This window comes from Lacerta agilis, chromosome 1, assembly GCF_009819535.1.
Source record: "Lacerta agilis isolate rLacAgi1 chromosome 1, rLacAgi1.pri, whole genome shotgun sequence".
Lineage (NCBI taxonomy): Eukaryota > Metazoa > Chordata > Lepidosauria > Squamata > Lacertidae > Lacerta > Lacerta agilis.
In genome coordinates this window covers 58632926-58660703 of record NC_046312.1, presented here as the reverse complement: position 1 = coordinate 58660703, position 27778 = coordinate 58632926, and the positions used below count along the sequence as shown (strand labels likewise).

Below are 27778 nucleotides of genomic sequence, written 5' to 3'. Positions count from 1 at the left end.
CTTGTATGATTGTTTTAAGATATCTGCTAGTTGGTTATGAACACTGTTGAAATTGGTAACGGGCCATAATGAAAACTAAGAAATGAGGCCACAGCTCAGAATTCTGAACAATGGATCAAAGCATTTTTTTAAATGGGGCACTGATGTAATCACTGATTTAAAACTGTTCTGTTTAAGATGAATCTCGTACAATATTTAAATTTCAGTCAGATGTATCTTCCTTCACCAAAAAGGAGCTATATTTTACTCTTGTCAAAGATGATCTCTGCCCTACTCCAGCAATGTGGAAAAAGCTGGTTTCACAAATGTATCCTAACTTTGCATCAAAGATATGCAGTGTGCATGGTTCCTAGTTCAGTCCAGCAACCGGTGCTTTACATGCATAGCCAGAGTCAGAAAATTGGCAATTATAGCTGTGTGGGGAGGGTGAATTTAGTCTCTCTTCTTTTTAAACACTGCAAGTGATAGAGGTATCGTACACTTTGATGTTGCATCTCATATGCTAAGATGAAGAGTAGTGCTCCTTTAGCAGACCTTTACTCTCCATTTAATCCTTCCTCCTTTCATCCGTTCTCCTGATCAGTATTATATGAACATGTTCCATGCATATTTGCTGGTTAATCAAGCTGTGTGTCATTTACTATACATTTATGTACAATAATATTTAAATACATCACAAACTTGTTTACCTAGATTTCTGAAACTGCTTTCTGTTGAAGTTGTTTATAATAAACTTTCCAGATGGCTTTATCAATCATTTCTTGAGAATGACTTTTGCTTAAGTTTCCTAGTCCCCCAAGTAATTATTTGTCTCAGAAATCAAAATATTTTAGCTCACTTTCTTCCTATACTCAAAACAAAACTTGGCAGTTTAATCAGCAATAAACCCTGGAGAAATGCAATCATAGCCCCCCCTTCTTTAAAAAAAAAATATTTTTGACTACTTTCACTTAAAAGTGCTTTTATCCCAGCAATAGCTCAGTTTACTTCAGGAGACTTGCTCCTCATTTTTGTGTTAATGAACTGCTAATCACATATCTTATTAAACTTGACTCACTCATTGATGCACCTGGTTCTCCCACAGCTCTCTGCTTGTGGCACATTATGATTTAGGCTGATCAAGGCAGCAATCTTTGGTTGTATGTGCTAATCTAGGCATGCCCAACTGGGGGCCAGATGTGGCTTGCAAAGCAAATTTTTATGGTTCCTAGAGGTTCTATCAAAATTTAATCAAAGAGTGGTAAACGCTTTGCTTTCACTTTTAATTCCTAAACATATTTTTTCCTAGGGCATTGCAAAAGATATATTATTCTACACTTAAATGTTACTTCCCATTCAGCTTATTTATTTATCATGTTTATATTACACCAACAGTAAACCAGTTGCATTGGTTTATGGTCCATTTCTGGGCTCAGTTGAAAATTTTAATGCCTTTTCCTGTCTAGAACTAGGATGCTTGAAAAGCAGCTTGTCTCCCTATGTTATGGGTGGTTAACCTTTTTCAGCCCGAAGGTCATGTTGCCTGGTAAAACCTATTGGGTGCTGTGTGGCAGCAGTGGGCGGGGTCAAAATGAATACACACAAGATACACAAGATGCCAGTCAGGTGCCTAAAGAAAAAGTATGCTATTAGCACCTTCAGAATATACTTAGCTCAGTCTTTGCTGATTCAGGATCGTATACTCAAAAAACCCTGCTCCATAAACTCTCATAGTAGCCATTGTTAGACTTTCCAAATGAGACTAGATTGTGACCAACACACGCTGATCATGTGCACATCCTGAGCCTATTTATCCATTACCATATCTTTTCGGGCGAGACAAGATTGCTGGCAGGTGGACCAGGCATTGCTGACATCTCTCCTTGCCAAAAATCCTTCCCCTCTTCTTCTATGAGTGGTCAGGTAACAAGAAGTGCTCTGGTCTACTCCAGTTTTTCTGTTTCTCTCCTGTTTCCGGAGTGGTTGGCGAAGAAGAGTTCCCACTGGTTCTCTGTTTTGTTTTTCAGTACTGCAGCCGATGCGACCACTGAAAATAAATTGAATTGGGCTGGCAGGCCGTGAGGATATGTTTGGTGGGATAGATCAGGCCTGTGGACCAGTGGTTCTCTGGTGTGTGTGTCGGCATCCTTCGGGGGTCGGGAAGCCAGCTGGCTAGCCCCCAGATGGATCATGCCCTTCAGGTCGCGACGATCCCCCAATCTCTGGTGCGACGTAAAGCAGTGACTCAGACTTCAAACCTGAGCGCACCATATTTGCAGAGCCAACGGCGCAAACAGAATAGGTGTTAGGCTTGTGGAAATGTACTAACAAGCTACGGATTTATTACTCATGAATCAGGACAAAGAAAACATGTAGTCTCTCTCTGTCTGCTCCTAGAGAGAGTCAGAAAAGCAAAAGCTATACACAATGGAAGTTCCCAGCAATCTGTGCTGGAATGTAAACAGACATGTGACATGTCACAATCTCACACGTCTGCAATTTAAGGTGGAATGGAATTTCCCAACAGTGTGCCCCTACTAAGGGGTGTGTGTGGCAACCAGGGAGATGGTAATCTCTATAGTGGCTCCCCAGTTACAGAATGTACTCCCTGGAGAGGTCTGTCTGGAACTATTTTCCTGCTGTTTGGCTGCCACAAAGATCTTTGTATTTTCCCACAAGCTTTCCCTGCCCCCAAACTGAAAATATCAAAGGAAATGTCAGAAGTCATTCTGAGTGGAACAAGCTTGCTTTCTCCTGCTCTAGAGGGTAGGACTCGAACCAATGGCTTCAAGTTACAAGAAAGGAGATTCAAACTGAACATACAGGGGGAAAACTTTCTGATAGTGAGAACTGTTGGAACATTGGAACAGTCTACCTCAGGAGGTTGTGGACTCTCCTTCCTTGGAGGTATTTAAGCAGAGGTTGGATGGCCATCTGTCATGGATTCCTTAGCTGAGATTCCTGCATTGCAGGGGGTTGGACTAGATGGCCCTCAGAGTCCCTTTCAACTCTACGATTCTATGAGTATTCCTAGCAAAGACTGTTTCATAAGGGCCAGCTCTCTCTGCTCTGATGAGTTGCAGAGTTGGTGAGGAAGGAGAAAGAGGAGAATGGAGGAAAAAAGCTCCTGATTTTTGTAGCATTACTAATTTTAATCCTGTTGATTTTTTAAAAAAATCTGGCTTCCTCAATGTTTTGTTGTCTTGTTTTTCTTATTGTATGGATTTTCAGCATTTGTATTAATTTTTTTAGTTTCTTATGTAAAACTGCAATAGAATTTTTTTAATGAAGTGTTTTGTTTTTAAAGCTATAATAAAATTAATAAAATAGCACAGGTGAGATTAGCGATCTATTCTAAATTTCCGTCTTGCTCAACCTGAGCAGGACCGTCGTAACAGCCTATCATACCCATAGAAAGGGGGACAGACATGTGTTTTGATAAGTCTGCTTAAGCATACAACCTAAAAATACAGATTTTAGCTAGATGCTTTAGGTAATCTAGAAGGTGGCAGGATATGAATAGAACAAATGAGTGATGATGAGCTACATCCAATATTATAGCCCTACTATAGCGAATTGACAGTTGTTCCAGAGCTTCAGAGAGACGCTTGAAATTGTTTGCCTGTAATACCTTGTTTTTTTGCACATATTTGGTCATCAAGGCAAACTTAAGATGTTGCTCAGAACACTTTCATACAGGGCAAATTCTTATATGGAAGAGAGCCACATGGGGAAGTTTCTTTATACAACATACCCTGTGAGAAATGCAACATGTTAAATTTTGTTTTGTTTACATGTACGATGCCCATGTGTGTATGTATTAGGTTACACTAAATACATGTTTCATCCACAGAATTGATTTCTATGTAGGAAAATCAGCTTTCGTGAAGCAGCCGTTCATATCTGATTTTAGAAATTAAAGTGGGACATAGAGATTGATGTAGTCTCAAGGCTCAACAGCCTCAGTCACTAAGGACATCTGTGGCAAAATTAGAAACCTTAAATTGTATCCAGAAGGTTAACATAAGCCCAAAGTGCTGGGCTATTATCTTTCATAATATATTCTTGGCAAGAGTGGAGAAGGCACATTTTCTGCTACAGTCTTGACTGTGCCACCCCCTTCCTATTTTTCAGTTTTGTGGCACTTCCTACCATTTAGTTTTTGGCCCTTGAAAGATCAGAAAGCCAAAGATGCAGGTTCCTCAAAGGATTTCTTCGAACAGTAGGTGCCTTGTTCATTTTAAGCACAATTTTACATTAGAGGCAACATCTGCGTAGTCCTGTATTCTGCGAAGTATAGTCTATCAGATCTCTGAGTGACAGAGATGCTTCACTAGAAAGCTCCCCCCCCCTTTAAAAGAGACCCTTTGAATACTAGCAGTGTTCTCTTGTCTGTTATGGTTTGTTGGAAATCATTGTGCTTTATGCTCTTCTTTTATCCAGTGAGCTTCTTGGCATGGAAGAAAAGAGTGACGATCCAGATTTGTAGCTGGAGCATCTAGACAGGTGAGTCTGAGATTCTTTCCTTGTTCCTTCAAAATCAGTTTCAACAGCCCTTTAAATTATGCCCACTATGAAAGAAATGAAACTATAGTTGTATCAGAGGAAGCAGTTAGTGAAAAAAAACTGTTCTGACCAATTTACAATAAAGTGAGTGGTCCAACTACAATGATAGCTTCAGTAGAGCTCCAATTATGTATTTTCCTATTCAACCCCACCCCCCACCATCACTTGCCAATGTTTCAAATCCAGCTAATGATCTTTTCAACATTTTCTGGCTTTGGATAAGTCACATTCCCTGAGCACAATCACATACGCCTAATAACAAATTGCCTCAGTAGCATTCCAACTCATAAAAGGCAGTCAAATTATTATTTGAATCTCCTAATTAATTATGACATATAAATTCTGCAATTTTCACACTTCTCCTAGAGGTTGAGATTTAAGTCTTTCAGTGTAGATCACCATTCCTTTCATTATACCTGACATTTTACCTGTTGCGTTAGGAAATAACTCAATTGGACGTACAAAAAAGCGACTAATTTATGTTCTATGAAAAAAACCATAATAGGATTGGGAAGTTAATGCTAATTAAGTTACATGTGTTATTTATACATTTATTTTATTTAAACCATTTTAGGCTGCTTGTCTAAATGCCCCTCCAAAGCAGCTTACAATCAAAAACATTGAAAGGTTAAAAGAATATTACAAAATTTTACAACTCGGCAACAGTCCACATAAGTAAATTTTTTTTAACAGAGCTGGAAAAAAGCAATTTAACCAGATTATCACTCGGCTAATAAACATCGCAAACTGAAAACGCCTTCGTAGAAATTTGGCACACGTCAAATGGAAGGCAATTCTGTAATGGTCTTTCAAGCGTGAAGCTTAGAAATGTACTAATATTTCCTAATTGGAAATATTGGTCACGTTTCATTAGTTCTTGATCTACGTTAGTTCCTTATTTGAACACACGATGCTGGTGTTTGAAAACTTGGGTGTTCATGCGTTGCTGGGCCAGGTCTTAAGTTCCTGCATTCATTTACAAGGTGCCTAACAACTTGGTCCTGGGATCCCTTATATCCTTGTCCAGTCATTGAGCTTTGGTGGAGGGAGTCTGTTGGGGATCACCCATGGTTTATATGTGTGGCTTTTAACTGTTAAAATCTGTTTCTTCAGTGCCATGGGCCCAAGCCTGTGGAACACCCTCTCGAGAAATCTTCAGGTTATAGTGGATAGGTAGGTGAAAACGTAGAACCCAGTGTAGTGTGAAAAGGATAATTCCATGTCAAATAACAGAAAAATGATTAAAAAATAATAATTTGAGAAGATCATAATGCCTTTATACAAGTCACACTTGGGATACTATGTACAGTTCTTGTTGCACTGTATTAGAAAACTGGAAACGCTGCAGAAAAGAGCAACCAAAATGATGCGGTGAGTAGAACGGCTCCCCCATGAGAGAAGGTTAGAATATTTGGGGATATTTGAATTATTGGGAAAGGATTTGATAAGATGAATATAAAGGTTTGCATTGTATGAAGAATGTGTACAGAGATGCACTTTTCTCCCTCTCTTGTAATACTCGAACCCAAAATCATCCGGTGAAGCTGAATGGTGGGAGATTAAGAGCTAAAGAAGTAGTCATTCACACAGAGCACATGTTAAACCATGGAATTAGCTTTCATAAGATGTACTGAAGGCTGTCAACTTAATGGCTTTCATGGATTTAGGTTTGATGAGGCCCTAAGCTACTGAAAGTAATGGTGCCCTTTATCTGTCCAGCTGTCCTTTGTCAAGAACAAATTGTCGCTGTTTTTTGTTGTTGAATATATGCTATGTTCAGTACTTTGCTATGGCTCCAGTACTTTGGCCACCTCATGAGAAGAGAAGACTCCCTGGAAAAGACCCTGATGTTGGGAAAGATGGAGGGCACAAGGAGAAGGGGACGACAGAGGATGAGATGGTTGGACAGTGTTCTCGAAGCTACTAACATGAGTTTGGCCAAACTGCGGGAGGCAGTGAAGGATAGGCGTGCCTGGCGTGCTCTGGTCCATGGGGTCACGAAGAGTCGGACACGACTGAACGACTGAACAACAACAATATGCTATGTGGTAATTTATGGACCTAATAGGTATCTAAAGCCATTTGCATATAACAAAATATGTGTTTTATCAAAGTAATTGTTGAACTGAAATACAATTAATAAGTATATTAAGTGAAAGAAAATTGAGGGGGGAGTGGGGCCCTAAGCTATAGCTTGTTTAGCTTATATGTAAATCCGGCACTGGGTAAGGCTATATGATACCTCCAAGATCAAAGACAGCATGGCTTGAATGTGAGTTGCTGGGGGGAGATTACTGTTGCATTCAGGTCCTGCTTGTGGACTTCACACAGGCATCTGCCTTGTCTATGGGGGATCCAGCAGGATTCTTCTGTCTTGTCTATTCATCATAATGAAATGGTACACCAGGTGTGCCCTTTTTGATGCTGGACTGCTACAGCTTGTTCAGTCTAGGACTGCATTTGAAAAAGTATTCAGAAGCTTCACATGACACAGAATGCAGTGGTGATAATTTTAAACTGGAATCCACTACCTACAAATAAGACCATAGTGGAGGTATTGTCCTTTAATTATTATGATTGTTTATTGTTTTACCGATTACATTTCTATCCCACCCTCCTAGGGTGATGTGCTTTGTAAACACACACACACCCTTTCATCCTCACAATAGCTGTATAAGAGAGAGAGCGGCCAAAGTTTACCTGTTCACCTACAGGCATTGTGGCTGAGTAAGAGTTTCGCCTTAGCTCTTGGTTAGCTTTCAAAAAGTCAAGAAATCAGTGCAAGGGGGTTAAGCTGCTGAAAATCCAAAGGTCAGAAGAGATTAATAAGTAGTCAGGAGCAAGCAATGAATAAAAATGGAAAATGCCCAAGTATAAACAAACTGTCTTCTTGTTAGAAGGATAGTACATATATCTCCGAAGGAATGTTTACAGAAAATCTGTGTTTTCAGAAGTGAAAGACAGATTGGTGAACATACTGTGAGATGCATTTGCATTAGTAGAGATTCATAGCTATTAGGCAATGGAGAAGTCATTAGCATTAATTTAATCAGGGAATTGTCAAAATTTATTGTATGTGTGAATGTGGTTGAATCATGAAAGAGAATTACCACCATTCTTTCAAAATTGTACTTTCCCTCCTTATTCCCATGAGAGGCTTGAGCATTATATAAACTTACACTTCTAATCAAGCTTTAAATTAAGAGAGAGAGAGAGAGAGAGAGAGAGAGAGAGAGAGAGAGAGAGAGAGAAGCAACTAAAATGAGTAAGGGGCTGGAGAAACTCTCCCATGGGAAAAAGCAACTGAGGCTTTTAGTTTAGGAAAAGAGTGAAGGTGGCACCTGAGAGTGCTATATCAATTCATGTGTGGTATGAAGCAGTGGACAGAGAAAACTCTCCCCACTTTTCTCATAGTACTAGGACTTGCAGGCATCCAAGGAACATGAATTGTTAGAAAATTCAGGACAGACAAATAGGAAGTGGGTCTTCATAAAACACAGTTTAAGTATGGAACTCTCTCCTACAAGCTGTAGTGATGGTCTTTAAAAAGTTAGACAAGATAAGGCTATAAATGGCTGTGTGCTGCCTCTAACATCTGAAGAAATATGCCCCGGAATGCTACTTGTGTAGAAACATAGGTGGGGGGGAGAAGTGCTTGTGGGTTTCCCATAGGCTTCTGGCCACCTTAATGGATGCTGGGCTAGAAGGGCCTGATCCAGCATCCCTCTCTTCATATTACAGAATAATAATAATAATAAAAATTCCTTCCAGTAGCACCTTAGAGACCAACTAAGTTTGTTCCTGGTATGAGCTTTCGTGTGCATGCACACTTCTTCAGATACACTGAAACAGAAGTCACCAGACTTCTTTGTAGTAAGACATATATAGTGACAGAGTGGGGAGGGGTATTACTCAGAAGGGTGGTGGGAATGGGTGATTGGCTGATAGGTGTGGAAAACCTGTTGACAACTGTTAACGACTGCAGTTGGTCTTACAGGAAAAAACAAGGGGTGAGATGGCTAAAGATTGCTTTCTCATATATAATGAGATAAGAATACAATGTCTTTGTTCAGACCAGGTCTCTCCATGGTTTTAAGTTTGGTAATTAGTTGCAATTCAGTAACTTCTCTTTCCAGTCTTTCTGAAATTCCTTTGTAGTAAGACAGCTACTTTGAGATCTTGTATAGAATGTCCTGGGAGACTGAAGTGTTCTCCTACTGGTTTCTCTGTCTTGTGATTCCTGATATCAGATTTATGTCCATTTATCCTTTGGCGTAGGGTTTGGCCTGTTTGTCCAATATAGAGAACTGAAGGGCACTGTTAGCATTTGATGGCATACACAATGTTAGAAGATGAGCAATTAAATAGTCCTGAGATGGTATGTTTGATGTTGTTGGGGCCAGTGATGGTGTTGTCCGGGTGTATGTGGCAGCAAAGTTGGCATCTGGGTTTATTGCAGGCTCTGGTACCAGTGTCCATGTTGAGTCCTGTTGTTGTATTATTGTGGGTGAGGAGTTGTTTGAGGTTGGGTGGCTGTCTGTAGGCGATGAAGGGTCTTCCTCCCAGAGCTTGAGAAAGAGAACTGTCATTGTCTAGGAGAGGTTGTAGGTCTCTGATGATGTGTTGTACTGTTTTAACTTGGGAGCTGTATGTGATTACTAGTGGTGTTCTGTTATTTTCTTTTTTGGGTCTGTCTTGCAGCAAGTTCTCTCTGGGTATCAGTCTGGCTCTGTTGATCTGTTGTTTAACTTCATCAGGTGGATATTGGGTGCTGTAGGAGATGAAAGGTCTTCCTCCCAGAGCTTGAGAAAGAGAACTGTAATATTACAGTATTAACATGTCTGCAATGCATGCACAGTTTCAAAGAAAAAAAAGGCTGAGGCCAGGAAATCTGTACATAGGAGTTTATTTAGATGCCACAAGTTTTAAATCACTCCCTTTTACATCCCAAACCACTGCATCATTTCCTTCAGTTGAATTACCATTGGGGTTTACAACATGATTTACAAAATGGATTAATGATGCGATTTACAAATGTCCTTTGTGGATCCTAAAACACAACTTTATAATACTATCATTAAAACAATGAAAATCAGCACATAGGGGATGCTAAAAGGGGGGCAACTGATAGAAAGAAAAGACAAACTCTGCTGGCATGGAGTCCCATACAAATAGGGCCTTCTTTGTTGTCTTCAGGGTTGAGGAATCCTTTGTGCATGAAGGAATTATCGGACATTAGAGAAAAACAAAAGCAGGGCCTGTACCATTAACCACTAGGTCCACCTGTGTACTAGAACAACTGGCCTGAAGGGTTTATTTTTATGTTGGATGTTAAAAATATACTGTGATAGAGCATGAATGTGTTATCATATTCATTTTTTAAAAAATCCATTCCTATAACAGGCTTCAAAAAGTTCACTTGACTGCAGACCTTCCATACTGTTCTGAAATACACCTTTAGTAGAATGCTCTGTGCACAATATAACACAGAACAATGTCCACTATTCTTTCATTGCAGATACTCTACCATGGCTTTTAGAAATCAGTTTTACAGTTCTGGATTAAAACAGTCGTTCCACAAATGTAATGTGTACTTGCTAAGCTTGCCACCAGACTGTCGTTCTGGCCAAGGAGTTAGATATAAACAGTAAAAAATGAAAAGTATCTCACACAGCAAAAGCAGAATGAGAACAATAAGCACTTTAAAAACACAGTGACCTTGGTTCTAAGTTCTAGGAGTGCAGGAGTGTTTTCATGTCCCTTCCCCCTCTGCTTAGCAGGTGTAGTGAAAAGCAAACTAGGTTGGTTTTTGTTTTTGGTAGCAAACATATCCTGTTGTTGCACTCAAAAGATCAAGGTTGACATTGTATGCAACTAGCCTATCTGGAAATGGGGGGGGGGGGTTTACCTTCCCTATTCCCACTCAGCAGTCTGGTGTACCTTCTATGCTGTGGGAGGCAATCTATGCATGGGAACCAGTTGGATAGGACCGAATCTATTGGAAGTTTTAAGCTGAGACAGATTTTGCTTTAGCGCTATCGACATCTTAGCTTTGCAAAATCAAAGCCTCTACCTATCATTCCAACTTAACCTTTGTGCACATTTCAAAGTTTTAATTACAATTCTGCTTAAGTTTAGGATTTTAAACAGCGTTTTACAGATGGCTAACTTAATAAATTAGATCTTTTTTGAATGTCAGGAGATGTGGGGACAAGGTTGTTTGGTGAATATATTACATTTAATGAAAACTGGAACGTGGAGTGGTCCACCTTTCTTCCAAGGCTAGCACACTGCCAAGGTGATGTATGCTGAAATTATAGCTAAATGCAGTGACATTTACACTGTTCCTTGTAAGCTCTAACACAGTACAAATAGAGATGAACTTGTTCGTTATGGCATACATAATGGAGGATGGCAGACTTTATTATGCTAAAGCAACTATAACTATATGAGGAAGAGATTATAAACATATACCAGTTTAACAGATATCAAAACCTCACCCATTCACTTAAAATCTGGAAGTGTAAAGCCCTTTGATTGCTCTATTGAATGCTGCACAACCCTAACTGAATTACACCCACATCCAATATTTGTTGTATGACTTGCAAACTACAACATTCTGCTAAGCCTAATGTTGATAAATGCCATGGTTTTCTGAGTACGTTCTGGAGTGCTACTGATGAAAACTGTGTCATTATTTCTTTTCCCCTCCACACAGGAATTTTGCTGTTAGCTCTTTTGTCTGAAAAAAAATATGCTTTTTGCCACTTCATTAAACTTGTGACATTATCCCTTTTATATATTTGTGTGTTTCTGTCATAAAGATAGGCTGAGGTTTGATTACTTCCAGCCTGTACAAGTAAAATGTACCTTGGAATGTTTTACAATGCTTGACAGTTATGAAATATAAGTACTATGCAATTTGACTGTACATACATACATATTTTCATAAATACATCCGACAGGGACCTCAGAACTAAATAGGCAATAGTATGGGACGAAACCACAACAGGCAGCCTTATTCTGTGGGACCTTGATCTAACCTAAAATAAAATGGGAGTTTCCATAATGTTGGTTTTGTACACAAAGTAAACAAATCAATACATTGTATTTTACCGATGAAATAATTTCAATGCATTTGCAAATGATTTGACAGGAAAAGGGTGTAATTTACAACACTCAAAACTTTTAAACAACCATTGATTTATATGTATTGTACTGTAAAAGTCACCCGAGAGAAGCCTAGCAAGGTTGAGCATGTAGTGGTAGGTCCCAAAGGCAACTCCCAAATATCTTCCTCAGACGGAGACTTTGGTAATTGTCTATTGTATAAAACTCCCATCTCTTACAACTGCATTCATTTTGCAAGTGGGAAGTTGCATCCGTTTGCCTCGCGAAAAGAATAGTCCCAGCTTTATACTTCAGTTATTGTGAAGACATTCTAAATCCACAGAGCAACACACATTTCCATTCTGTGAGGAGAGACAAAAAAGAAAATAAGATGCATTAATGCTATTAGCACAACCAGTGAATGTGGCTACAGCGGTACCTCGGGTTAAGAACTTAATTTGTTCTGGAAGTCCGTTCTTAACCTGAAACTGTTCTCAACCTGAAGCACCACTTTAGCTAATGGGGCCTCTTGCTGCCACTGCGCCGCCAGCCCACAATTTCTGTTCTTATCCTGAAGCAAAGTTCTTAACCTGAAGCGTTATTTCTGGGTTAGCGGAGTTTGTAACCTGAAGCGTATGTAACCTGAGGTACCACTGTATTATGACATGGGCTCAGTAGACTCAGGAAATGAGCATTTTGCAATTCGGTCCCCCAAAGATGAGACAACCAAGACTTTTTTTATTGTCAAGAGTCCTGCTTTGTGCAAGATTTACCAAGGACCAGTGCTGCAGTAATATAGTGGAGGGATGGCAGAACTCCTCCATCACATAGATGGGGTTGTACTCTCTCTGTAGGAACAAGTGTGTACTTTGAGAGGTACAGCACCATCTCTGTTACTGGAGACTCAGGTGAGGAGGCTCTGGGGCGAGGAGGACTTGTGCGGGTGTGTCAGCTACGCCCTTTCATGGACAGAGATCACTTAGCCACTGTGATTCATGTGTTGATAATCTCACGATTGGACAACTGTAGTGTGCTCTATGTAGGGCTTGCCTTGAGATTGGGCTAGAAGCTGCAGCTAGTACAGAATGCTATTGCCATAATACACCTGTGGTGAGGGAACTGCAGTGGCTGCCAATCAGCGGCCATGTGTTCAAGGTCTTCTTGTTAACATACAACTTAGGACTAGGTTACCTGAAAGGCCACCTGCTCCAGTCTAGACCTGAAAGTTACTTAGATCATCTCAGGAAATTCTACCTGTGGCACTGTATCCTGCATCATAGGGTATGTTTTTCTATGGCCTGTTTCATTGGCTTTTAGGGGTTTTTGTGTTTGTTCTTGATTTAATGATATATATTTTAGTTGATATACCGCTAAGATTTTTTAAAAACATTAACCAGTTTATAAATGCTGCTCAATAAATAGATCACGTGACTGATGGCTCTCATAGGCAAAATCGTAATTCCACAAAGGTTCTGTTCACATTATTACCCTTCAAAAAGGGGGGGGGGGAGGGGAGAACAGATCCTATGAAGTGAACTTCTGCACAAGCAGTCATTTACACAGAGCTGCTTCACTTAAACTGTAGGCTATTTGCATAATGGGAAGACTTATGCCATTCTATAGACTGGCCCATGATAATGTATGAAGTTGACTGTTCTAAGGAGAATGGATGATTTACTTTGATGCCCAAAAATGTTGATTCAGATTCTGTTGGATAGATGGCAACAATTTTCTTTTAAGTTTAGTAAATTAAATAAAATAAGAGCAGCAATACAGAATCTTCCAATACTTCTTCCTCCAACTCTCTTCTTTGTTTACAGATAGTTTGCAGCATTTTCTTGGCATGAGTACTAATATTATTATTATTCTTTGAAACATAGATATGTTTCCTGAGAGATGATTCTTTCTCACATGTGCAGCCTCTTAGCTGTTCTCTGATGGAAAATGGGAATTACTATTTTCTCAGGCTAAATATTCAGTTCCAAAAAGTCTCGTTTTAGTAAGGTTTGCTTACTTCCAACTAGTTGGATTCATTCTACTAAACATATTATTAGGCACATTCTTGTGAAATTGAATTACCACTCTGAAGGTTTAGCAAACCAAAAGCTTGGCATTCTAACACAGGAATGCTGAAGTGGTTCAAAAGAGAAGCAGGTAACTCCCCACCCCACCCCCTTAAGAATCGGTGCAGTTTTAACCTTGTCTATTCAGCTGTAAGTGCTACCAAATGCCATGGGGCTTACTCCCAGGTAAGTGTGGTTAGGCTTGCAGCCTAGGACACTTGCCCCCTAGTAACGGCTGATTGGGATAGCCTCTTGTGCAGACAGAACCATTTGGATCAGTGGGATTATATCTGTATATCCGGAGTTTTGAATTATGGAATGATCTTGTTTGGCACTTCTTGTGGTAAGGTACAGTCACAATAATTTTCAGGAACCATTGGGGTTAGGGAACTGCTTCATTTTGGTATTTAGATAACTAAGAGCTACAACTAGAGCTGGAATTCACAAGCTGCTGATTCTTAATGACTTAACTGATGTGTACATTTGGTTTGCAGTCATGGAGCTACTTATATCTACTAATCATGTTGAGTTTGATTTTATTAAGCTTGTTCAGGTAACTTGGGACAGTATGTTTTGTTAAGAAGGAACTAACAAAGATGCCTCTTGGAAGTGTCTGATATACAGAGCAGCTTCCTGCCTGCTTTCACCAGGTGCATGGAACTCTTAATCCACATGGCAAACAGAGCAAATTCAATACCATACTAATCCTATCTCTGCTGCCATATGATTTGAGTCTGTGACATCTGAACCTCAGAGATACACAAATGGAAGCAACTATATATCCCTGTCACAGCTTAGCGCAATGCCTCGGGGAAAGAGCCCCAAGGGCAAGAAAGCAAATCAAATGAATTAAAGCTCAAATACTCCAGCCATGGCTTATTGCTGCACTGTGCATGAGAAAATGGCGAAGAATACCCTGCGACAGTATTTTATACAGTATTTCATAAAACAGCATTTGGTACTTTCAGTGATCCAGAAAGGATCAAAGGAAAGCAATTCCCTCCAGGAGGATGGTGTAAAAAGAACAAGAAATCATTATTTGATTAACATGCATTGCTCAAGTGCTGCATGTTAGTCACTGTAAAAAGTTACTATTTTGGTACTTTCATTTTCTTCTCATTTTAAATAAAAAGCGTAACCTTGGATGATAACGGATGCTAATTGCACTAAGTGCATCACAGTATTTCTGAGAGCTAAAGTGGATGAAGTGATAAATATGAGGTTATTTCAAGATTTCTCAAAAGGATGTCATTTTGGTATCAGTTACATTCACAGTGAAATCTTCTTGCCCTAAACTATAATGGCTTTAGAAAGTTGCGTATAGGACAATGCCATAAAACTATGACAGACAGCACAACAATACTTTATGAGGCCTGGAGCTCTTGGATGCTGTTGACATTAATCTTTTGGAGGATTGGGGGGCTTCTTTAAGTAGGTGAGGACTTTCCAGGTTTTATGTGCCAACAGATGATGAGTCGGGGAGGTTTTCTGTATCTATTGGGAAGCACTGCTAGAATGAATAGAGTGTTGGGCTAGGACCTGGGAGATCAGATCATACTCAGCCATGAAGGTCATTTGGTGACCTTACGCCACAGCCTAACCTACTTCATAGAGCTGTGTGAATAAAATGGGGAGAAGGAAAACCATGTATGCCACTTTAAGGTCTATGGGAGAAAGTTAAAATATAAATAAATAATATAAATAAATGTGGAAGGACACACCCTCAAAAAAGTATCCTGGACCACCTCTAATAGTGAATTCTGAGTAATTCTAGATTCTATTAGCAGTGATTATGACTACTGTATAGTGACAATTCTGAAACCTCAGAACTTCAAATGGGCCATTTCTGCACTAATCTAAAATATGTGGCTTGAGGGTTGTCGTCTCCATTGTTTAATATTCCATTTTTATTCATTCCACCATGAATAGTGAATTATACTCCAGAAAGTTTATAAAACCAAGCTACAAAATAGAATTTGTGTTTCTCATTATTTTCCTGCTTTAGAGAATGTGTATTTCTATCCTTTACCTTCAATTTTTGCCCGTCTGTGTAAGGAAATAGAGCAAGAAGGGATTCAAAATGAATGCAACATAAATATATTGCACCCTGCAATTGGTATTACTGTACTGTAACAGCTTTGCTAACAGGCAGGTTATTTTTGAAAATACTATTTATAAATGTCTAAAATGTTTACTAGTTATTAACATCACTAGTCTACATGCATATTAAGAATACCTGCGGGGCTTTAAGAGAGACTATTTTAAAGTTGTAGAAGAAGCCTATTGAATATTTCTGGCCCCATCTCCCTGGATAATAATCACACAATTACCATTACACAAATTGCATAATTTTTGTTACTGAATTTTCATTCTTCCGTTGCAGCTCACTGCTACCAGTGGCAGCTAAAAGCAACCTTCCTAGGGAAAGAGGCTGACTCTTACACACAAATTCTGTGCACCGTCCTCCCCTCCTCCACCTTTTGCTATCAAATACCTTGCATTTGCAAGTTGTACAAGGAGACCCGAGCATTGTCCATACGGAGCCACTGAGTCGTGCTATTCCATAGCCATCTTGACAAGTTTTTCTGATATCGTAGGTTATGTTATCAGCCAAACAAGGGTCACTGACACAATGAGGGCAACATTCGCCTTCTGATATTGCTGTGAAGTCACAGATGAGAGTGGGGCATGCAAGCGGCCAACAATCTACTTCACCTTCCTGTGAAAACAGAGGGAGAACCACAGTAAGTTACGTCAAACTATGAAACAAAACATCAACAGCAACTACTTCTTTGATCAACTTTTACTGTTAGGCCCGAGTCATTACCTAAAACTGGGGTGGGGAACCTCCCCCCCCCTTCCGATGCTGCTGGAATAGGACTCCCCTTATTCCATTGTTGCCCATAATAGCTGATACCTCAGTATTTCGAAGGGTACAAGTTCTCCATTCTTGACTAAAATTCACTTACAAAATAAGCCTATTCTGATCTGGCAGTAGTCTAAACAGTGCAGTGCTTCTGGGCATCACAGCAGCTTAAGGACCATGCCCACATCTCTGTGCATGGTCCTTGCAGACCTCCAACCAAGGATGTGGATACGACATGCTGCTGTACAGTCATACCGTGGAAGTCCAAAGTGCTTGACTTCCAGATCGCGGCTTCTGATTGGCTGCAGGAAGCTCCTGCAGCCACTCAGAAGCCAAGGAAGCCCAGTTGGACGTTCAGGTTCCAAAAGGACGTTTGCAAACTGGAACAATCACTTCTGGGTTTGTGGCATTTGGGAGCCAAAACGTCTGAGTTCCAGGGCGTTCGACAACCAAGGTACAACTGTATGTGAAACTCATTTGCTGAACTGGGTGATGTGATAATATAGAGCTTCTGAATGAAAAGTCACAAATGGTTGAAATCTGAAGCACATGTTTGTTTTGATTTCATAGCCCTGTTATGCCGATGTGCATCTTCAGCACAAATTGCTTCCTGGTTTCCCACAGGCATCTGGTTGGCCACTGTGAGAATAGGATGCTGGCCAAGTTGGGCCATTGGCCTGATCCAGCAGGCTCTTCTTATGTTCTTTAAGCAATTTACGTGGCTATGTAAACTACTCATTTTAACAAAAGGAAACCATGAACCATATTATCACATCAGTACTGTACTCCAGTACTGCCAGTAGCTATTTACAGTGTTAAGGCAAAATGCTATGTAGTAGTTTACAAACACTAAGAGATAATGACACAGTAGTTAACTCATCCAGAAATCATATGATAACTGACACCTCAGGATACAATGATAAATAATTCATTGCATTACTCTGCAGCATTTGCAACCAAAACTGCCATGAAATTCAGATTAGACAGAGTCACTGGTGGAGAAAGGTAAGGTGAGTCAACCTATTCTGGATGGGATTGCACTCCTCTTGGAGGAATAGGAACATTTATTATTAATAATAGTCTTTGAAAGTCTAACACCTAGTTTTTTTGCTGCCAGTTTAAACATGTAGCATATTGCGCATTTGCTACTGTTAGGATTTTGTTTTGCTTTTAAGTGTTAGATTCATTATATGTTCTTTGTCCAAAAGAAGTCCAGGAGCTTTCTTTTGAGTAAGCAAGCATTGAATCACACTAAGTTTTCGCAACATGAAGTATGGAGAGCCAGCTCCCCCCCCCCCCCCCCCCCCGCAGTAATGCACCCTACGGTATCAGGATCTGATAAACTGTATTAGGCAACATACACACTATACCTTTAAAGTACTTTGGCCCTCTCAAAGAATTATGGGCACTGTAGTTTGTTAAAGGTTGCCAGAAGGGTAAACTATAGTTCCTAGAATTCTTTGGAGGAAAAGAATGTGCTTTGCTTGTGAAGTCCACTGGAAGTTTTAACATTCTTTAGTTACTTGTGCTGTGCATCACCAGTTGTTTTTGAAGCTCCAAAGTCACTTTTGTGAATTGCTATGTGGCACTGAAAAGCCCTGTTCTTTGGACCTTAGTGATTCCCTCCCTCCCCCAAAAAACAACATTGTATTACTACTACTATTACAAAGCATGTATATAGTCGTTTACAGAGTTGATATTACATAGTATTTAAAAATAATAATTTTTATTTTATTTTCTCATAACAAGTATCCAGTATCATTACTAAACATTCATTTTTCAATCCCCCCCCCCCCCGGGTTGACTTCCCTCAGCTTCCATTTCTGGTTTATTACATTAAATGATACGTTCTATGTTATCATGTTGTTATATTTCTTGTTCTCTGTAAATAAAACTGTTTTGTTGTTGTTTCTGCAGATATATTGTAAAAGGTTCCAATATCACAATAGTGATTTTGATATTACCTAGTATTAGTAATCTTTACAATCGCTTTGGGTAGTATTATTTCCATATTACATGAGGAAGACTGCAGAGGGATGGGTTGCCAAAAGCAACAGAACGAATTAACAGCAGAGGCAAGATTTCCTGTAGTGATTTCCTTGTTCACAGTCAGGCTCTTAGCTGCTGCACTACAGATTTTGAAACTGAGAAGCCACATTTTCTGGCCTTAATTTCTAAATACTGATAATGACATATTGGGAGAATCTCCATCCCTCTGCTGACACAGGGATTCCACTACTATGGATCCAGTCTCTCTTTAAAAGCCTCTAATGAAGAAGGGTCCACTAACTAAGAATGTTGAATTCAGTTGTTTCCCCCAAACAAATATTTGGAGTTCCTGGTTGAGGCTTTTCAGCCTAAGAATGTGCATGAGCAGCACACATTTGCATGTATATATGTTTGTGCAATCATCCCTAGGAAGCCCCAGCTGGATCAGGTCATGGTAACTGAAGTAGACAGCAAAGCCCTCTCACAGTTTTCAATTTAGAAATACAGCTATCTGTTTCCTCAATAAAACCTATTACCTACCTAACTTATTTCAGCAGCATTAGACATTTTCTTTTTAAAACTGGCATGCTTTCCTAGACAATTTGGTGTGCAAATGTTCCTCTTAGGCTAAAGTAAAACACAGCTCTGCTTCTTACAGTCTTATCATGTATGCATTCTGGAAAGTGAAGAGATCAATCCTTTGTGTGCATAAATCTTGATGGTCTTTAATTCATGATGACCCCTCTAACCTCTACCTTTGTGAAATGTTCAGAATAATACGTTGCAGAGGAAAACACACAAAATAAAGCTGATGGAAACTTTGTTTTTTCTTCATGCCCAGACCAAAATGGTGAACGTTGTAATGCCTTTGAAGATGCCACATTTATATTGAAGAAGTCAGTCAAATAAGCACTTTTAAAAAACTTGCTATTTTTAATGGGAAAATGTGATAGATCACCATTTAGCCATAACTTCAGATCATGCTATGCACCTTAGAATATATGTACAGTGGTACCTTGGTTCTTGAATGTCTCTGTTGACGAATGTTTCGGAACCCGAATGCCAAAAACCTGGAAATAAATGCTTCCACTGCGTGTTTCTCAATTGAATTTGCAGGCAGCCCTTTGCACCTCAGTTTTCGAATGTCTTCCGGAACTGATTACATTCGAGAACCGAGATACCACTGTATAGAGCTTTCCGTACTGTATCATGAGAAGAGAAGAATGTTAACAGTATGCATTTTTTATGTTCCAGTATGGCGTGTTCATCAATCTTTTACTGCTCTTGCATCTCTCAAGAAAAATATTTTATTGGCTTCCATACCAGACAGCGGCACTGTTGACAACTGTATGTCCAATTGTCTCCACTTCGGTACAGCTTGTGCCCATTCTGATCTAAACATTGACTGGTGACTCTGGTATCACATTCTGGGCAGCAGAAGAAATCAACGCTGGGATTCTGACAATCACACGTAGTTCGTCGACAGAATATTTTGCCATCCTGTCAAGAAACAATAATCATTAGAATTAAGTGTTTCTAAATAAGGGATAGATCAAATTGGGGCAGTGCCTAGCAATGCGTGTTAGCAATTTGCATTTTATAGTTTTACTCATTATACTGTACAGTTCACAAATACAAGTGATTGGGAAGCTCAATAGTCACATTTCAGAAACTCATACCATGCTCATTGTTCTATAACAGGCAAGAGGTGGCGCAGTATTGTAAAAAAAAATATTCTATAGCAATTCTCATAGTTCTGCTTGTGAGTGAGGTTGCACAGACTCTTGCATAAATGGAAGAAAACCTTTGGCTTTAGTTTCACTTTTGCCTTCCAAATGTGATGGAGCACCTTTGGAAACAACCCTAAATTTAGTGTTTGAATGTATTGCAATGCTCTTTATTCAAAGACGCAATAATATTTGTTCATAAACATTCATGTACTTTTCTTTGCTTTCAACTGATGCATTAGCAGTAAACAGCCAAATAAGAAATTCATATTGGACTCAGTGCCATGTGGACTTAAAAGAGTGAAAACTGTCAAGGATTCTGATAGCAACTGTTCTATGATGGCACCAACTGTTGGGTGGAATGCAGTGTATGTTGCTCCACTTACTCCATTGCTGGAATGGGGAGGAGGCAATATCAGCAACTCTTCTTCCCACCCCTCCGTCCCCTAGATACCTGCATACTCCAGCAGACCTCTCAGCTGTAAACTGCCTCCCTCTACTTTCTATTGATGGATGACTTTCACCAGCAGAGTGACACCCATTGAAGATCCAGATTAACATTGATCCTAGTTCTGGGATGCCTTAAATAAACACTATGAGTATTCCCACAGACTTCAAAGACAAGATTATTTCTGTTCCAAGGAGCAGCCAAAAACGTAGCAAGCAGCACCTATTTTCTACATTTTTCCTGCTTTCACTTTTCTAGCCAATATTGGGGTTTATGTTTTATTCTGGTTAGTTTAGCATATTGTAAATGTTATCAAACCGAGGTTTGGATACTCTTTCCACTTATACAAGAAATAAATATGCTCTCAAATTTCATCTTTGGAAGCTGTGTGTGAACGGAAAAGTTCTCAACTTTACCATTTTTTTCTCCCCAAATGAACACTTTAAACCATTGCCCTTGCAAATAGTTTCTTGGGTGCATTCTGAATGAACAAATGTTTCTATTAGTCACATAATGAGTATCATGAAGCAACAATTTTCTTCACAAATTTTTGAATAACCATGTAATTGTAGAGATAATACTTTCAATAATTTTGTGGCTGAACAGGTGGCACCGTCAATTTAACAAAAATGCATTACACTGCAAAACCAGTCCTGTCATCGGAATTTAATACAGCAAGTTAATGGAGGAACCTATCATCCTTTCACCCTTTTTTTTTTACAGCTTGACTTACAGTCCAACAGAGGAAGTAGTAGAAGACTTTGTCACCATATCTAACAACTCAGCACAATTTCACATTCCTTTCTCACTGAAATCACGATGTAAAAGTGCTTCACTCTAGATTGGCTCACGCTCTCCGACTCATTTTTGAAAAAACTTTTTATTTATACCCCTCGGAAATGAAGCTTTAATACAACAAGTGCTAAATATTTACTCCTTGCATAGGATCCTGCACATTTCAGTGGCTACAGATTAAATTACAATCCTTGTGATAACTAGAGCATCAATATTGTTTTAAAATGTAAAAAAGAAAGTATGTGTTGGCTTGATGGAAAAGGGAAAATGAGTTTATTCAAATTGTGAGGATGATAATTATAGGAATTATTGTGCTGGAAACTCTACCTGTTATTATAGGTGAATAAATAATTTCAGTGGTTTTACATGCATAACACTGAATGAAATCAAGAATACTAATGAATTATTTTTAATTAGGTAGTGGGTTTTTCATTTGCTGAACGGTTAATTCAAGCAAAAACCCCACACAACTGCTTTTAAGAACAGGGTTTTCAGTGGATTAGTCTATATTCAGTGGGAGGCAGGCAGGGGTGCCAACAGCATATAACAGATCTGTTTCTTCAGGCATCGTAGCAGGAATGACTTGCCCAGTGGGGCACAGTGACAGCAATAGCCTCCGGCAGCAATGCGCTGCTGTTAACAAAGGAAGGGGGGGCAAGGTGGTAGTAAGATTTGGGCTGCACAGGAACCCTGGTGCAATGAACCCAGTGCTCCTACTGGCGTGCTTCTGCAGCCTCAAACTCACATCACTGCTCCCTATGTAAGCAGTTAGGACACTGTTGCCATAAGGCTCTGCATGACAAGATGCACCGTTATTACAAAGGCTCCTCTGCTGCTGCTTCAGACTTGCCACCTACCCTCCTTTCCCACCTACTCATCGGCAATACTATCTCTCAAAGTTGTGCTTCCTACAGTAGGGTGAAGAAAAGAGACAGGTAGAACCGAGAAGCAGCTGGCACAGCAGCTGCTGAGACTCAATGTGATGCTGAACTTCTGAAGAGACATCCGTTATCTCCAGGTGAGAATACAGTAACTTTGCAGTTCAAACGTGAAAATGTACATCCATTATCAGTGGCATAGCAAATGTCAACCTACTTTGTCACACAGCTACTTCACCCTGAGCTCAAACGTTGCCCATGTTTCAAAGAGCAAGAATGCTGGTTTTCATGTATGTAGTGCTTTTTTCTGGGGGTACTCAGATGTATGCAGTTCAGGCACCTTTTCTTCTAGAAGAAAAGCACTGCTTACACCAGTGCAGATAAACAAATTGAAGCAATCAGGAACCATTTCATAAAAGGTTGTGACTGGTTTTATTAATAAGAAAAATATTTCTGGCCTCCATTGTTGTGGAACCCTGCAATATTAGAGGCAGCCTAGCAAAGATTTAGTGCCTAGTGAAAATTCAGGGGCACATCCAGACATCTGAGAAAGGGATGCTTCCAATTCTCATCAATCAAATTTTTGTCCAGATTTTGGAGTTTGGAATAGCCTTGTTTTATTTCGAAAGTGGAATTAGAATTAGGAATTTTGCATTATTTCTTTAAAAACAAAAATGAAACAGCAACCCTGAATTCTATGCAGAACAATGTGCCTGAACATTACAGTGTGTCTCCCCCCACAAAAACAAAACAAGCAAAAAAACAAAAAACGCTTCAAGATTCCTGTAGTTAGCCAAAGGGTAGTTCCTTTCATGTCTTGCAGTGGGTGGTTATTATTATTATTTAAGTGTTTTACTTCATGTTTTATTTGTATCTATTCATTTTTCTCTGGGTATTTTCCCTTTTTAAAAAGACATTTTTGCCACCACCTGTGAGGGCAATGCAGAAGAGTTCGGCATCACTCAAGTTCTGCAATGATTCATTAGTGATACTGAAATTAAATTACTCAAATTAAATATGTAGTGCAACCTAGTCCATATACTTGATGTAACTGGTATTTGGACTTAATTGGAATTTCATTTTTCCAACACAGTTTTCATTATCATTGGAATTATTATGCCTCTCATAGTATTCTATGTTTTGTATACAGACCTATTCACTTTGCACTCTACAGAGAGCAATTTGACCCCAATATTTCAGTGTCACAAATATGTAGCCTTTTCCACTGCACAAAGTCTCTTGTTGCTTTGGAGTGTCAAATATCCATCTCTTAAAATAACCTCAGCCATTTCTAAATAATTCTTCCACTATGTGCACAGAATGAGCAAGTGGGAAATCTAGTCTCTTTTCATCTGACAAAATAAGAACAAAAAATGAACTGCAGTGACCAACATCACTATGACCACTACCAAACACCACTACTCCTGTACTTCAATTAATTGCACCAAGAGGAGATACAAAAAGAATGTCATTTGAGCCCAGTGACAAGAAAGCAGCTAATATTTTGGAATAATCAGAGGTTTAGATAAAGGAAAAAACTGGTGGTGAATTTGTGTAACAAGTTATTTCAAAAGTTAAACGAATAATAGAATTGTAGAATTGGAATGGACCCCAGGGGCCATCTAGTCCAACCCCCTACAATGCAGGCATCTCAACCAAAGCATCCATGACAGCTGGCCATTCAACCTCTGCTTAGAAATCTCCAAGGAAGGAGAGTCCAGAACTTTCCAAAGGAGTCTTTTTCTGGTTTATAATCATGGGACTATAGTTTACCCCTCACAGTGATATCACCCCCCAGCACTCTCAACAAACTACAGATCCCAGGATCTTTTCCAAAACTAAATGTCTATAAATTATAAGCACAAGTTCAATGAATTGGTTAAAATCACAAGTGCAGTTCCATTCTTTACTAGTAGGGTGGTTTATATCAATAAATGAGACCTGTTAATTATTGCTTGTATGCTTGTGTCCAAGTCTGGAAAAGGGGACTCTTAATGGTGAACTTAACTACTTCCTCCTCAAGTGATTAAAACCCAAGCTTGAAGTGCAATTAAATTTAAACCCAGATCATAATTGGCTTCTCAGTTCCATTGTCGGGATCACTGCCACTAGAGTGGATCACCTTCTTCTCAATTAACTGGTGGTGGATCATAATGGACAGTTGTTGCTGGTGAGGCCCCCTTTCCTTTCTCCCTGGCATGCTGAGCACTAAAACAGTAGCATTCCAGGTGCCAAGGACCCTTGGAAATGTAGTTATCCAAGGTGCCCAAGTCTTTGGAGATGCTGCTGAAGTTCCCCTGAGTCAGGCTTGGAAAAGAACTCTGGAGCTCATTAAGCCTGCCTCAGAAAACCCAAGCAGAAGAACTGCTTGCTCACTTTTCACCTATTGAATAAAATGGAGCTGTTTCTTCTTTACATCCAGTAAAGAGCGCTGAAGCCACTGTAGGGGCAAAGAACAAATGTGAGGGAGAAGCCAAGGACCCCATGAGGCATGGGATCCTCATTACCACTTTTGTATTTTGTCCCTGCAGGGTCTTTCATCACTCCCATACAGAATAATGGCACAATTTATTTATACAGGGGCAGGCAAAAGACTCTGTAGAAGAAGATGTAATGCTGAAAGATGACTCACAGAGTTGGCTTCTTTCCCCATCCTCGCTGGTGCACCTTTATTCTTGCCCAATTCAATATAATGCAAGCTACTATGTCTAATGGGGCTATAATAAAGAGGTGCAGGCATGATAAATTATGGCGGTAGAAGGAATACAACCTCCCATATTTCCACCCTTGAATTGACTTGGAAAGCTTTTCCTGGTTTGGCAGGGAGAGGAGAGAACCTCAAATAATTTCGAAATGAATTCAAAGCAAATTTTCAAAAGTTCACCCATCTCAAGTTCATGGTGTAGACATTGTGCTCCATAATCTGTAGTGTTTCAGGCACAGCAAGCACTAGGATATGTATTTTCCAGGATGCTTAACAGACATATAAAGGACTCGGGTGCCTGAAGATTGATAAATCCCAGAATCCCTGGCACATGATGCACTGCATTAAAGACACCAAGAGGGAGAGAGGGAGAAACAGAGAGGCCTCAAGAGAGGTCCTCCCATTGCCACAACTGCCTAGTACAGTGGTACCTCGGGTTAAGAACTTAATTCGTTCTGGAGGTCCGTTCTTAACCTGAAACTGTTCTTAACCTGAGGCACCATTTTAGCTAATGGGGCCTCCCACTACCGCCGCGTGATTTCTGTTCTCATCCTGAAGCAAAGTTCTTAACCCGAGGTACTATTTCTGGGTTAGCAGAGTCTGTAACCTGAAGCGTCTGTAACCCGAGGTACCACTGTATGTTAAAACAGACAGACAAGGTATTAGGGGGGAGGTTCACAGGTAGGAGTGTGAGGGAATGTTTAGACTCTTGTTCTGCTGCTTATGTCATAGGGCCGAAATTTGCAACTGGGTTTGGAAAATAAACACATGGTACGTTTCTAAATATTTAGAGTGGAATATAGTTTGTCTGTTATATTAAAGGAATAGTTTTTGATGCAGTGGGTACCGCTGCTAACAGAAGGAAGGGAATTTTGGCTGATTCCTTCTTTTCCCCCTTCAGCAATCTTGGCCCTCTCAAAATCTGCTCCTGTGGTTTCGGGAACACCCCAGAACTGCCTAGAAGGTGATATGGGAGGCTACAGAGCAAAGGAAGAATCTGAAGATCACCTTTCCTGCTTTCCATCAGCAGAGGTCTGCATCAGACCAAAGACTCTTCTGCAAACGGAAGGGCTCCTTCCATTTGCATATTGTGCACCAGTTATTTTTTGCACACAAAGGTAAGACATATGGTGGCCAAGCAATTTGGTTTGTTGAGTTCCACTTTGAATCAAGCTGATGAAAATATGTACATCACTATTTAAATCATGTCTTCACCCACACACTGTCTATCTTGGGAATCGCTTTTCAGGGAACACTAGCTTCCATACTAGTAAGTCAGTAAAGCTGCTTTATTCGTGTGGGGGGGGGGGGCAGAAAGAAAACAGGATTAAAGACAACACAGCTCCGCCAACGCTGTTATAATTCGCATAAGGCTTGAGGGATGTACTCTGAGAAAGCAGAGAAAATCTACTTCAGGCTACTTTGGGTAATGAATGCACTCAACTAATTAAGCTGTTAGAATTTTAATGTTTTAGCAAATTTTGCCCTCATTCATTGGAACAAATACCAGTATGTTTAGAGAGGATTAGATGAAATATTATGTCTGGTGGATTGCTGCAGTAATCCCTTCCTCACTTATCTGTGAATTATTATTATTATTATTTTTTAAAAGGTGTATTTACATGGTCCAAACCTGGGCACATTATGCCAGAATTGGGTATCATTGGCCAAGGGGTGGACTATCTAATTCCGTATTCACATATGAAGCAGTGTTGGACAATTAGGATTCTGTTAGCTATTTCAGTGAGCTAAGAGTACATTCAACAGAACATTTTATGGAAAGAGGTTTTATTTTATGTGAAAGATACCAGACTCTGTTTCAATTAAGGCACTGTAGAAAAATTCATACATAATTTACTAGAGCCAATTGTTAGAGAATATTAAAATAACTTTTAATAAATAGTCCTGACTAACTAGCAATAAACTGTATTAAGACCCATAAACAATATATGCTGGCCTTAGCATAGTCATACTATACCTTCACTAGGATTGGAATGCTCAGAAAAGCTGAAATGCTCCCACCAAATGATAATATTGTAGCTCTTTGAGATATTATTATCATCCCTATTTTGTTCCTCAAAAGATATCATTCTCAAGAACTTCTTCCTGACTGTGAAGCAGTCTTTCCGGAGACGTGCACACAAGTTGAGGTAATTTTAATATGTTTTAGTATTTTGACTTTTGTATGTTTTAAAGTATGGCTGTGATTTCCCCCCCTTGATTTTACTGTTTTTTTTTCTTTTGTAAACCACTTTGAAGTTTTCAAGTGGTGTATAAATTTTATGAAATAAATAAGTTTACTGAGCCATTTTTGCCACCAGCAGTTCCTGTTGCAAGAATGCAAGGTTCCTACTAAATTTTCAGGTAATGCTTTTGGAAAGAGGAAAAGTAGTCTTATAAAACCATATTTTGCATGCATGATTGCATCATAAAGGTAAAGGTACCTCTGACCGTTAGGTCCAGTCGCATGCGACTCTGGGGTTGCACGCTCATCTCGCTCTATACGCCAAGGGAGCTAGCATTTGTCCGCAGACAGTTTTTCCAGGTCATGTGGCCAGCATGACTAAGCCGCTTCTGGCGAACCAGAGCAGCGCATGGAAACACCATTTACCTTCCTGTCCGAGCGATACCTATTTATCTACTTGCACTTGAC

At 39.6% G+C, this 27778-nt stretch overlaps 1 protein-coding gene and 1 long non-coding RNA gene across 11 annotated transcripts in view; one reads left to right on the top strand and one right to left on the bottom strand.

Annotated features, from left to right (window-relative positions):
• Positions 1-1833: 1833 nt before the first annotated feature.
• LOC117047605 lies at positions 1834-22555 on the top strand. 6 transcript variants are annotated; one of them, XR_004426699.1, is made up of 6 exons: positions 1834-1902; positions 4423-4485; positions 16316-16462; positions 17532-17589; positions 19415-19469; positions 22458-22555. It is a non-coding gene; the product is annotated as an uncharacterized LOC117047605 (long non-coding RNA). The 6 variants fall into 6 exon arrangements; XR_004426701.1 differs by lacking the exon at positions 22458-22555 and adding an exon at positions 21472-21909; XR_004426698.1 differs by lacking the exon at positions 22458-22555 and adding an exon at positions 19828-19910.
• The window catches only part of NELL1 (neural EGFL like 1), a 361894-nt gene continuing 345402 nt past the window's right edge, over positions 11287-27778 (bottom strand). For 4 of the 5 annotated variants that reach the window (XM_033150879.1, XM_033150869.1, XM_033150907.1 and 1 more), the window contains 3 exons: positions 19897-20073; positions 16213-16437; positions 11287-12017 (listed from right to left, as the gene is read on the bottom strand). In XM_033150879.1, the coding sequence (XP_033006770.1) occupies positions 11967-12017; positions 16213-16437; positions 19897-20073 (453 nt within the window). In that variant the 3' untranslated portion in view covers positions 11287-11966. The remainder of the gene's footprint in view (positions 12018-16212; positions 16438-19896; positions 20074-27778) is intronic. The other variant, XM_033150888.1, reaches the window with a different exon arrangement.